Source organism: Drosophila albomicans, chromosome X (assembly GCF_009650485.2).
Source record: "Drosophila albomicans strain 15112-1751.03 chromosome X, ASM965048v2, whole genome shotgun sequence".
Lineage (NCBI taxonomy): Eukaryota > Metazoa > Arthropoda > Insecta > Diptera > Drosophilidae > Drosophila > Drosophila albomicans.
In genome coordinates, this window is record NC_047627.2 from 1,661,443 (window position 1) to 1,675,084 (window position 13,642).

Here is a 13,642-nt window from a genome sequence, read left to right on the forward strand (position 1 = left end):
TATATATAGAGCAGTGCATACCCCATTCCCATTTGACACAACTGCAGGGTATAGTTTTGACTATGTGGAGGCAAAAAACTTTGTCTTGCACATTTTTGCCGCAAAATGTTGCACATGTCTGACTTTTATTTTAATTTTCGCTTTTCTTGTTTTTGTTTTTGTTTTTGTTTTTTATTGCTACTCCGGCTAATTACTTTGTAATGAACTTTGACAACTCAGCAACTGGCGAAATAAATAATAATCATAAAACGAACGAAACAAAAAAAAAAAAAACAAATACCTGTTAAATTACCTGCCGCAAATTCCAAGTCACATTTTTGTGGCGCTTAATTGCGCCATAAAAAAAAAAAAACAAAATCATAAACATAAACAAAACAAAATCGAATCGAAATTATTTGCCCCGCCCTGCGCTTAGCTCGATGCAAATTGAGAAATTGGCTTTGGCTTTGGCTGCTTTGATTCGTTTGGCTGTTTGATGTTGAAGGGTGCTCCTAACCACCCCCTCTTTGAAGGGGGTCTATGCACTTGATTTGCCATGCTACGTTTGCCCTCAGCTCAGCTAGAAGAAAAAGCAAAAGCAGCCGCTCCTCAAGTAGGTGTCTCTCTCTCTCTCTCTCACTCTCTCTGACTGTCTGTCTGTCTCTCAATGTGCCTGCATTTTTAATTGACACTTCTGCTAATACAGAAACAACAACAAAACAAAATAAATATACCCTCAATATATATGAAAGCAGCAGAACAACAACTGACTGGCATTTTAATTAGAAAATTTTTCTTGCAATTAATGCAAATTGCGTGCGTGTGCCAATTTCAATGCGCGCAGTTCAATTGTGGCGGCAGCCCTTGGCACCCCCCCCCCTTTCACCACCTACACACTCCCACCCCTAGTTGGAAACCCTTTTTTTCGTATTTGAAGTATGAAGTATGATTACATATTTGTGTGCTGGCAAATATTTATTGTATTAGGAAAAGCGCCACAGGGAAAAACTCCACAAAGAGACAAACCGGGCAAAAAAAAAAAAAAACAAAACAACACTGAAGGGATATTTATAGTGTGTGTGGGAAAGAGAGAGAGAGAGAGAGAGAGGGAGAGGTATTCCGACTTGTCTGGGCGAGAATATTCGTCTGATTTGTTATAAAAGGCAAATATTCATCAAGCAAATTGTGGCACAGCTGCCCCAATCCCCTCAATCCCCACATTTATTTATGTATATGATATGATATGCTCATATCTGCAAATATATATATATATGTGTATTTCGTGTAACAGCTAACGGACGTCCAAATCCAAATCCTTTTGAATGACAATTTGGTCAACATGTTCCTCTCTAATAAATTACAAACAACACACACCTCACCCAAAACACACGCTGACAATAAATGAAAAGCGCAGACAAAAAAAAAGTGGCCAACGGTAACACAAAAAGAATAACGAGAAATATACAAATATATCCATATTTATATATATATATATATATATAGTAGGGGGGGAGGACGAACTGCGTTATTTAAAAGTCGCGTCTGTCTGCCAAAAAAAAAAACTGAAGGTAAAGCAAAAGCCACGTGAACAGCTTCACATTTTTTTTTTTTTTTTTTTTTTTTTGCATTGAAATTATTAAAGCGAATTAAATCAATGAACTTCAAACTACAGAAAAGTTGAATATTTAGTATTAAAAAGAATCATTAGTATTTTTTAATATTACTGTTATTAATACTTCATTTAATCAATGAACGAAAAGCTAAAGAAATGTTCGTATTCATTTTTTTATTACTTCGTTTAATCGATGGTCGACAATCCACAGCAAATTAGAATATTTAGTATAAAAAAGAATGTTTGGTATTTTTACAACAAAGTACAAAACAAGTAGAATATTTGGTATTGAAAAGAATGATTACTATTTTTTAGTATTACTTCTTTTTAATACTTCATTTACTACTTTTTTGAACATATAGAAAATGATTTTTCAAATTCTTTCACAATCTCAACTTGAACAGTAAAGACTAGAGAATATTATTAGCAGTTGACCAAATGAGAACAAAATGATTTCGATATTATTTTAGATTTTTCTTTGAGCTTATTTATAGTAACAATAAATAATATTTTGTATATTGTTTAGTACTATTTCTTTATCATTTATTTTTATTAGAGATTTCTTTACTCTACTTTGTAAATTTGTTCACTTTCTAGGCTACTTTAAGCAACACTTTGAATCAGCTTTAAGATCTGCTTATTGATTATTATGCTTTTTCCTATGTGTGACAGTTGGCAGTGCATTGCCCTGACTTAAAATTGCAAAAAAAAAAAAAAAACGAAGCCGAAAACGTAACTCCAGAATCATTTTAAAAAATCACCAACTCCTTTTCCCATTTTTTGGCAGTTCACGTATATGAATACGTTTGTTTTGGAGTGTCTACGTCTCCGGCTAAAGAGCGCTTAAGCTGTCTGTGTGCTCAACTCGATATGAGTGTGTGTGTGTGTGTGTGTGTGTGTGCTTTTGGGGCGTGGGGTCAGCCAGGTGTCATCAATGTCATCTTCGACTTTATAACACAAAAACACTTTGTAATCCCCAAATGAAGCGACGACGGAAAAAACTGACAAAAAATACCCACAAAATTGTGGAGGAGAAAAAACTCTTAAATCCAAAAATGCTGCCACTGGCCGCAGAGGATGTGTGTGGCAAGAGTGTGTGGCAAGTGTGGCAGCAATCTATTGTAGTATAGTTGTTGGCCCTTTTATCGCCTTTTGTCCATCTCTCAACTCTCATCTCTCAACTCTCAACTGAACGTTTTCATTGCTTTTTGGTTTATTGTATTTCGATACGAATTCGTTGCAAAAATCGCTCGCTTTTGGTTTTGGTTTCGCTTCAATTGGCAGGGAACCTGAACAAGCATTTGTCATTCATGTGTTGATTTCCGTTTCCTGTTTTTTCCCTCTCTCTCTCTCTCTCTCTCTCTCTCTCTCTCTCTCTCTCTCTCTCTCGCTCTTAAAACTCCGAACTGGACAAGTGTTTGCTCCTTTGGGGCATCGATTATGCTTTGGGCAATTGTAAAGCGATTTTCAGTTATTTCATTTCCCTTCTACTGCGCTGACTGACTGATTGATGTTGGCCTAGCCACAAACATGCCACAGCAATGTGGCACGGGGCACGAGGCACGGGGCACGATTATTTAACAATTTAGCAGTCGAAAATGTTCGAGCATTGAATTTTTCTTTTATGTTTTTGTTTTGCGCCATGTTTTTGCTTCTTTCAGCGACATTTAACGAGAGTGGCACAAACAAAAACGTGCCTCATGCCACCTGCCACTTGCCACTGTCCGCTGTCCGCTGTCCGCTGTCCATTGCCAATTGAATTTCTGCAAAGAATTTTCCAAACGCTTTTTTTGTGCGTCCCTCTGCTCAGTTATTGTTATTGTAGTTGTTGTTGTTTGTTGTATTGCAATTGAATTCACATTCATTTATTCATTTCGACTCGACTCGACTCGTCTCGCGACCAACTCGTTCGCTTCGATGAGCATATTTCCCTCTCTTTTCCAACTTGCCACTTGCCACTTGCCACATCAGCTGCTGGCGCGTGCCAAATTAGCGCTCGCCGCAATGCATTGAACTATTTGAGGGCACATCCAGCCATATATTTTTTGGCTTCACTTTTCAGCCAGGCTTTTTATTTATTTTTTTCCATAATTTCACTTTGAGCATTTGATGTTTGTTTGCGGCTTTGTAAAAAGGCAAAAAATAAGTCTATTTATTTATACGAGTATTACAGAAATTAGGCAGCAAATTGGCATTGAATTGAATTGAATTTTATGTTGTTGTTGTTGATTTTCGCTCAGTGTATGCAAAAAGTGCATCAAGAGCAGGACTTTTGCCTTTTGCTTTTATGGCCACAAATGTGCGCTGGCTTTTTGAACGCTTTATGGCTTAATTGGGCTCTGGGGTCGGTCGCTGGTCGCTGGTCGCTGGCTTTGCTATCAATTGGTCTGCAATAAATGAGCAAACCGCAAAAAGAAAAAGAAGATCCGATGCGAATGCGCATAAACTTTATAACGTTTAATGGGCGATGCCACTTTACGATCAATATGCAATATACAATATACAATCTTCAATCTTCAATCTACAACATTCACTCAATATTTCACTCTGCTCTTCTTCAGATTCTGGCCTGCCACAATACGCTGGACGCGGCGCTGGCGGCGATGATTCCATGTCCGAGGATCGCATTGCCCACATACTCAGCGAGGCCTCGTCGCTCATGAAGAGCAACGCAGTTGCCGCACAGCAGCAACAGCAGCAGCAGCAGGAGCATCAACGTCGTCACGACGATACGCACAGCAATGAGGACAGCAAATCGCCGCCACAGAGCTGCAGCTCACCATTCTACAAGGTCGAGCTCAAGCAGCAGCTGCAGCAGCAACAACAGCAGCAACAGCAGCAGCAACAGTTGCACGTCTCCGCGGAGCATGCGCAACGCGAGCAACGCGAAGCAGCAGCCGCTGCTGCCGTTGTTGCCCAGCAACAACGCGAGCAGCGCGAACAACGCGAAGCCGTGCAACGTGAGCAGCAGCAGCGACTGCGTCACGAGGACTTGGCTCAGGACAAGATGGCGCGTCTCTATCAGGAGCTGATGGCGCGCACCCCACGCGAAGCAACCTTCCCAAGGTGAGTTCAGTTAAGAGATGAGAGAAAATATTGTACTAGAATGTATTCGATTGAATTATGATGAAATTTGCATACTCAAACAAATAAGAAAGCTTCAGTCGAGTGTGGTATTATTAACATACTGAGAAAAAATACTAAAGTAAACCAAATGGTATGTTTGGTTGTACATTCAAAATATACCATCAACAAAAGTAAGGCACTGCAATATTATTCCAAATATACCAAATTAGTATATTAAAAATACTATCGAATGGTATATTTGGTATGACATTCAAAATATTTTATCAATAGAAGTAAACACTTCTTCAAATATACCAAATTATTGTAATATACTGAAAATATACTAAAAATATATCGAACGGTGTATTGGGTATGCCATTCAAAATATACCATCAATTTAAGCAAAACGCCGCAGTATTTTTTCTGAAAATATACCGAATCAATATACTAACAATATACTGAAATATACCAAATGGTATATTTGGTATGACATTCAAAATATACCATAAATTTTAGTACAACACCACAGTATTTATCTCAAAATATACCAAATTCAAATACTGAAAAATACTAAAATTATACCAAATGGTATATTTGGTATGACTTTCAGAATATACCATCAATAATAGTAAAGCACTGCAGTATTTTTTCTCAAAATATACCAAAGTAATATACTGAAAATAAATACAGAAAATATACCGAATGCTATATTCGGTATAAAGCTACTATTATATTCAAAATATGTCAGAAATGTCAGCGTGACAATTTTATCCATCAAATATGCAAGGAAACATTGTTGAGTTAAAACGTTTCTTGTTAGTACCTTAATATCTGAGCTAGTAATTAATATGCATAACTTTGCGTTGCATTCGCAGCTTTTTGTTGTCGCCATTCTTGGGCGGCGCCGCGTGCATGCCCGGTGCAGCGGCCAATCCATTCCCGACGGCCATGGCCACCGATGAGAACATGCGACACGCGTTCGAGCGCGAGATCGCCAAGCTGCAGCAGCAACACCAACAGCAGCAGCAGGCACAGGCGCAAGCTCAGGCCCAAGCGCAGGCCGCAAACTTTCCCAACTTTTCCAGTCTGATGGCGCTGCAGCAGCAGGTGTTGAATGGCGCTCAGGACTTGTCGCTAGCCGGCAAGGACATCAAACTGAACGGACAGCGCGTCGATCAGCACAGCGGCGGCAGCAGCAGCTGCTCCAAGGACGGCGAACGCGTCGACGATGATCGCAGCAGTTTTCCCGCTCTGCCACCGGTGCGCAAGACCGAAGGCGGTGGCAACACACCAGCTCCATCCGTTGTGCCTTCGGCCGTGTCAGCGGGAGGCAACTCACAACCCTCAGCAGCAACCGCTGTGGTTGCTGGCAACAGTGGCGGACAACACGGCAGCAACTCGGCGGCGCCCAGTCCGCTGAGCAACTCGATATTGCCGCCAGCGCTGAGCAACCAGGGCGAAGAGTTTGCGGCAACTGCGAGTCCATTGCAGCGCATGGCGAGCATCACAAACTCGCTGATCACACAGCCCCCGGTGACGCCGCATCACTCGACACCGCAGCGACCGACGAAAGCGGTCCTGCCACCGATCACCCAGCAGCAATTCGATATGTTCAACAACCTCAACACCGAGGACATTGTGCGACGCGTCAAGGAGGCCCTCAGCCAGTACAGCATCTCGCAGCGTTTGTTCGGCGAATCGGTGCTCGGTCTGTCCCAGGGATCCGTCTCAGATCTCCTGGCCCGCCCCAAGCCGTGGCACATGCTGACGCAGAAGGGTCGCGAACCGTTCATACGCATGAAGATGTTCCTCGAGGATGAAAATGCGGTCCACAAGCTGGTGGCCAGCCAGTACAAGATCGCACCCGAGAAGCTGATGCGCACGGGAAGCTACAGCGGCAGTCCCCAGATGCCCCAGGGACTGGCGAACAAGATGCAGGCCACGCTGCCCATGCAGAAGATGATGAACGAACTGAAGCTGCAGGAGCCGCAGGCCCAACACATCATGCAACAGATGCAAGCAGCCGCTGCGATGTCCGCGGCCATGCAACAGCAGCAACAGGCAGCGGCCGCCCAAGCCGCAGCCGTGCAGCAAGCCCAAGCCCAAGCGGTGCAGCAGCAACAGCAACAGAGCCAGCAGCAACAGCAGCAGCAACAGGTTGTTGCCGCCCAGCAACAGGCCCAGGCACAGCTCCTACACCATCAGAACATGCTGCTCACCTCGCCCGGTCTGCCGCCTCAGCATGCGATCAGTCTCCCCGCGGCCAGCACGCCCGGCGGACAGTCGAGCGGCAGCGGCAGCGGTGCCGCAGGCATTGTGACGCCGGTGAGTGGGGGTGAGAAGAAGCCGATGCTGATGCCGGTGCATGGCGGAGCGCATACACCGAATGCGATGCGCAGCTTGCATCAGCACATGTCGCCGACGGTGTACGAGATGGCGGCATTGACGCAGGATCTGGACACACACGACATTACCACAAAGATCAAGGAGGCGCTGCTGGCGAACAACATTGGCCAGAAGATCTTCGGGGAGGCGGTCCTCGGACTGTCGCAAGGCTCCGTCTCGGAGCTGCTAAGTAAACCGAAGCCCTGGCACATGCTGTCGATTAAGGGACGCGAACCGTTCATTCGGATGCAGCTGTGGCTGAGCGATGCCAACAACGTGGAGCGTCTGCAGCTGCTGAAGAACGAGCGGCGGGAGGCGAGCAAGCGTCGCCGCAGCACCGGACCCAATCAGCAGGACAACAGCAGCGACACCTCGAGCAACGACACCAACGACTTCTACACGAGCAGCCCCGGTCCGGGCTCGGTGGGTTCGTCGGTGAGCGGTGCACCGCCCAGCAAGAAGCAGCGTGTGCTCTTCTCCGAGGAGCAGAAGGAGGCGCTCCGTCTGGCCTTTGCCCTCGATCCGTATCCGAATGTCGGCACCATTGAGTTTCTGGCCAACGAGCTGAGCCTGGCCACGCGGACCATCACCAATTGGTTCCACAATCATCGCATGCGGCTCAAGCAGCAGGTGCCACACGGCCAGCCGGGTCAGGACAATCCGATACCGAGTCGGGAGAACACCAATGCCACGCCCTTCGATCCCGTCCAGTTCCGCATCCTGCTGCAGCAGCGTCTCGTCGAGCTGCACAAGGAGCGCATGGGCCTCAGCGGTGCGCCCATTCCCTACCCACCGTACTTTGCGGCCGCCGCACTCCTCGGACGCAGTCTCGCCGGTATTCCGGGTGCTGCGGCCGCAGCGGGCGCTGCTGCTGCGGCAGCGGCAGCTGTGGGCGCCGCGGGCGGCGACGAGCTGCAGGCGTTGAATCAGGCGTTCAAGGAACAGATGAGCGGACTGGACCTCTCGATGCCCTCGCTGAAGCGCGAACGCAGCGACGACTATCAGGACGAACTGGAGATGGATGCCAGCGGACACAATATGAGCGACAACGAGTCCATCGAGGGTGGCCACGAACCCGAACCGAATCCCGTCTCCGACTACGAGAAGGCGCTCCACAAAACGGCGCTCGCCTCGGCCGCTGCAGCAGCTGCTTACATGAGCAATGCGGCGCGCAGTTCACGCCGCAAGCCAGCGGCACCCCAGTGGGTGAATCCCGCTGCAGCCAGCACTCCCAACACACCGGCGGGTGTGGTCGCTGCCGCTGTGGCCGCTGCGGCTGCGGCTGCAGCTGCTGCCGGCGAGAGCAGCGAGCGGATCATCAACGGAGTGTGCGTGATGCAGGGATCGGACTACGGTCGGGAGAATGACAATGACAACGATATGGACAGCATGAAGGGTGCCGGCGATGCGACTGGCAACGAGTCCGAGCACGATCAGCACGCTCAGCTGGAGATCGATCAGCGCTTCATGGAGCCCGAGGTGCACATCAAACAGGAGGAGGACGATGATGACGATCAGCAGCAGCAGCAGCAGCATCAGCATCAGCAATCCGTGGTGGAGGAGAGCGGGAGCGAGGCCGCCGAGAAGCAGCTGAAGGTGATCAACGAGGAGAAGCTGCGCATGGTCCGTGTGCGGCGTCTCAGCAGCAACGGCGATGCCGAAGAGCATTGCTCCCAGCAGGCGACAGCAGCCACAACGCCAGCAGCCACAGCAGCAGCAGCAGCAGCAGCATCGTGGAACTATTAAAGAGGAAGTGAAAGTGCAATGTGGAGTTTACTTGTGATTAAGTTTGGCAGCAGACCCAGCAAAAAGCGATGAAGATGATGGAGATCAAGATGATAATGTTTCGATTGATACACGAAGAATATATATATACATAGCACACATACACACATATACCTAGCTCGTAGACCTCTATATTATATATATACATACATATACCTATATATATATATTTAGCATATAATTGAAAAGAATTTTTTTTTTTTTTTTTGATCGTAGTTTGTAGGTAAAAAGTTTAGAGACGCTATGCGAAGCGCAAAAGTATTAAATTGTTGGCTTCAAACTTGCCACGTGAACACTCCCTTTCCCCCCCCCCCCCCACTCCCTACTTTTCCCTTGCCCAACAACAAGTGAGAACAAGAAGAAGATGAAGACGAAGACGAAGACGAAGAAAAACACTACCTAAAAACTCTACCAAAAGCCAAATCTGATCTGAGGCGCAGATTTTGCAAAACGATTTTTTTGATTTCTTTACGACTTGAAGACTGTAAGCAAATGGCGGTAGATTTTTACAATTATTATTATATTACTATTATTATTATTATTATTATTGCTAAATATATTATATTATGACTATTATCATTATTACCAACATTTTTTTTTTCCTGCATTGTTAAGTGTAAATAGATAATCAATAAAATATGAAATATACGATAACAAAAACAAAAAAAAAATAAACAAAAAGCAAAAACTCAATGCCGTTCTGTAAATAGTCGAAAATTCGTAGGCATCAAATGTTCTTTTATATTTTCCTAACTAAATATTTCATTTAATTTAACAAACCATATTTTTTTTTTTGCGCTAAAAAGTTTTAACTATCTTTTGATCTCAAGCAGCACCGACTCATACATGAAACATAACTGATAACTAATAAAATCAACGCGAACGAACATCAAGTTAAGATTACACAAAAAACAAAACAAAAACAAAACCTGAAACTCGAACAACAAAAGGCGAACCCAAAGTAAAAGATAGTTAAAAGTAATTCTTAAAAAAATGAAAACAAAACATAAACTTTAAAAAGATAAAGTAATTTTTTCACATTTATTTCTCTTTTTTATTTCGAACCAAAAGAAAAAGAAACATAAAATTAAAGTATATAAAAATCTAAATACAATAAATTTTGTAAATTTTGAATTTACGTAAAAATAATTAACGCAAATTAATGAGAGAGTATGTAAAACACGATGTAAACTTTATAAACAATATAGCAAAATGCACTAAATTATTATTTATAATACTATATGAATATAGATATTATATAGTAAACATATATAATACACACACACACACATACAAATTAAGCATTATGCCGTTTATCAACATAATATAAAAGTACTTTAAATTTGCATTACAAATAGCATAATTTTTTTTTATTGTAAACTTAAATATTGCAAACAAAAAAAAACGAAAATGAAAACGAAAACGAAAAAAAAATGATAAATGAAAACAGAACCGCATATCGTACTAAAGAAAATTTCACAAATTAAACAAGAATAATTAAAAATAATAATAATAATAATAATAATATTCGTAATGAAGTAAATAAAATATTACATTTAAGGGAGCCAATTTTTTTGCCTAGCACCTAAGTTAAAACCGATGATGAAATTATGACGATGATTGATGAAAAACATTGTTTTCCTATCGAACGAAAACCAACACAATTTTTAATCATTAAATACACACATTTTTTTCGCTAGGCTAAACCTTAAGCTAAATTCAAAATGTTTCAAAATGGCATAAAACCAAAAAAAAAAATATTAAAAAAAATGTCGCAGAGGTGAAAAATCCCACTCACAAAAAAAAAAAAAAAAAAAAAAACAAACAAAAAACATTTATGCATAGGCCCAAAATTTGCCGCGTTATTACTAAATATATAATAAAGAAAAAACACAATTTAATGAAACTAAATTTAAAAAATTATAAAAACAAAAAAAACATATACCAAACACATTTCAATACCTAAAAAATACAATTTGCGTCTTCAAACGAAAAAAAAAAACAAAAAACAAAACAAAATTATTACAAATATTTAAAACAAAAAAAAAGCAAAACTAATTATTCAAACAAACAAAGAAACAAAAAAAAATTGAGAAATGCGAAAACAAATTTTTGCCGCTGACTGCAAATTTGTTAAAGAATTATTTTAATTTAATTTAATTTTTTTTTTTTTTAGTTATTACATTAAACGTGTTAAATACTTTGCATTTTCATACGCTTTAGCTAAATAATAATTACAAGTATAATTAAATAAATATTTATGCATAATATTTACACAATACACACACACACACATATTCACATATATGTGTATATACATATATATACAATATATATAAAACAAAAGAAAAACAAAATCGAAAGAAAGATAAAAATATGAAATATGTTTAAAGTTGAATGAAAGATGAATCCCACATAAGAAGATGATGGCAACAATTAGTTATAATTATTTTTTAAAGCGACTAATTTTTTTTTTCGTATTGTAATAATTATGATCAATTTTTTTATTATTATTATCATTATTATGATTATGTAATTACGATATAAATGAAAAACAAACAAAACAAAACAAAACAAACAAACAAACAAAAACATACCAATAATACATGAACATAAATGAAACTTTATCAAATAAAAATGTTTTCTTAAACGAAAAAAAAAACCCATCGAAACCCTTTTTAATTTATCATCAAGCCACATTCCACCAAAATACAATTATAGGGTCTTATCATTTATCCCCCGCCACCCTCCTCCTCCTCCTCCTCCTCCTCCTCCTCCTCCTCCTCCTCCTCCTCCTCCTCCTCCTCCTCCTCCTCCTCCTCCTCCTCCTCCTCCTCCTCCTCCTCCTCCTCCTCCTCCTCCTCCTCCTCCTCCTCTTCCCACAACGAGAGAGGAACAGGCGAAAGCAGAGGAACTATAGTACTCGCAATCTATTTTAAATACCTTCAAACACACACGCATTGAAACAGGGAAGCATGCCCCTCCCCCTCCCTTAAATATATGAAATTGAATTGACAAGAAATATATTATTATGATATTAATAACAATATGCGGTGCTAGTCAAGTTTAAACAACAATAAACAGTTGCAGCAGATACAGATACATATACAGATATAGATACAGATACAGATACAGATATTTAGATACACACACATGAAGATACATTAGAGAGAACATCTTAAATAGCATATAGTCATGTAGGAAGTGAAATTTTTTGCATAGATCCCAGTAGTATTCAGGAGTAGTGAATTCGATAGTCGCATATCGATCGAAATAATTCAATAAACGAGAATAGAGCAAAAGCAAAGAAAAAAAACGGAAAATTATACGTAATTAATTTTAACATTAGCGACATACAAATAATAATAATAATAATAATGAATATGCAAAATCAAAATATATACTATATATACAACTAAAGATCATAATTGTAAATATGAAACCTATTTGAATGCGAGTATTTGAATTTAGCAAAGAGAAAGAAAGAAAAGTAAACAAAATCAAATACAGAATAAACTGCATAAGAAATTATCCTTCCAATTCTACACGAAAAAAACAAACCGAAGCAAATTTCGAAATTTACAAAAAAAAATAAATGTAATTTCCTTATCTGTTTTTCTTTTTTTTTTTTGTCAAAGCTCAAACTTTGTAGCAGGAATAGAAATGAATTTAAGCCCACGGTGATATAAAGTCTTACACACACACGCACATAAAAAAAAACAAAAGAAAAGAGAAAAAAAGAAACTACAAACAATAAACCAAAAGAGAATTCTGTTCGAGTTTTTTGCAAAGTTACAGCATGTACATAAAATAGTTGAAAAAGGAAAAATAAAATAAATATTATACAAAGAAAAAAAAAATCAGAAAAAAACCAGTTCACATCTTAAAACAGACCATATCAACATTATATTAACTATAATGGTATTGCGTAGAGTTATACTATATATATATATATATGCAGTTATTTTAGCAATACACACACACACACATACGATTACGAGTACATATAGTATTATAGATTAAAGATGAGAAATACAGTTACAGTTACATACATACACACACACCCATTACGTAGAAGAAAAATGAAAGAAATCAACGCAAAACAGAAGAATAAGTTTCACTTCGACTTCTAGAAGCTCTCTTGAGTTATTCAGATACTTCAGATCTATACATATATTCTTATTATGATTATGACAGATGATAATGACGCAAAACCAACCAATACACCGTTTTCAGTTTCAAATCCGCCCAGCAAGAGAAATTACAAAAAAAAAAGAAAATGAGAAAATGAGAAAAAGAAACACGAAGCGATAAGAAAATAAATTATAAAGCAAATGTGCCCAATTGAATGCAAACAAAAGTATATTAATAATTAATTATTATTGAATAAAGCAGCAAAAATATCAAAAACAAAATTATATATACATATATGATATACATACATATATGTTTGTATAACTGAACGATCGATGATGCAAAAAGAAAATACATTAACTTAGTGGCCTAAACTTAAGCTATCGACACATTTCGGCTAAAAATTCGCGACTCGAGAAACGTTTTTTAAACTTAAGCAACAATTCATTACGTAATTTAATAAACCAAAATAACTTTAAAAACAACAACAACAACAAACACAAGCAACATTTTTTTGTGTAGCATTTTCTTGTTGCAAAACATACATACATATAAATATATTTAAATAAAAATATTAATAATATCTTTTTTTTGTTAACTTAAGAATCTGTTTTTTATATATATACATACATATATATATACTTACATATGCATACATAATTACATACGGCGTACATACAT

The 13,642-nt window shown here is 39.8% G+C and overlaps 1 protein-coding gene across 5 annotated transcripts in view; it reads left to right on the forward strand.

Moving 5' to 3' along the window:
• The window catches only part of LOC117577721 (homeobox protein cut), an 89,361-nt gene extending 79,585 nt beyond the window's left edge, over positions 1-9,776 (forward strand). For all 5 annotated transcript variants that reach the window (XM_052008471.1, XM_052008475.1, XM_052008472.1 and 2 more), the window contains 2 exons: positions 4,153-4,657; positions 5,533-9,776. In XM_052008471.1, coding sequence (XP_051864431.1) covers positions 4,153-4,657; positions 5,533-8,788 — 3,761 coding nt within the window. In that variant the 3' untranslated portion in view covers positions 8,789-9,776. The remainder of the gene's footprint in view (positions 1-4,152; positions 4,658-5,532) is intronic.
• Positions 9,777-13,642: the final 3,866 nt, after the last annotated feature.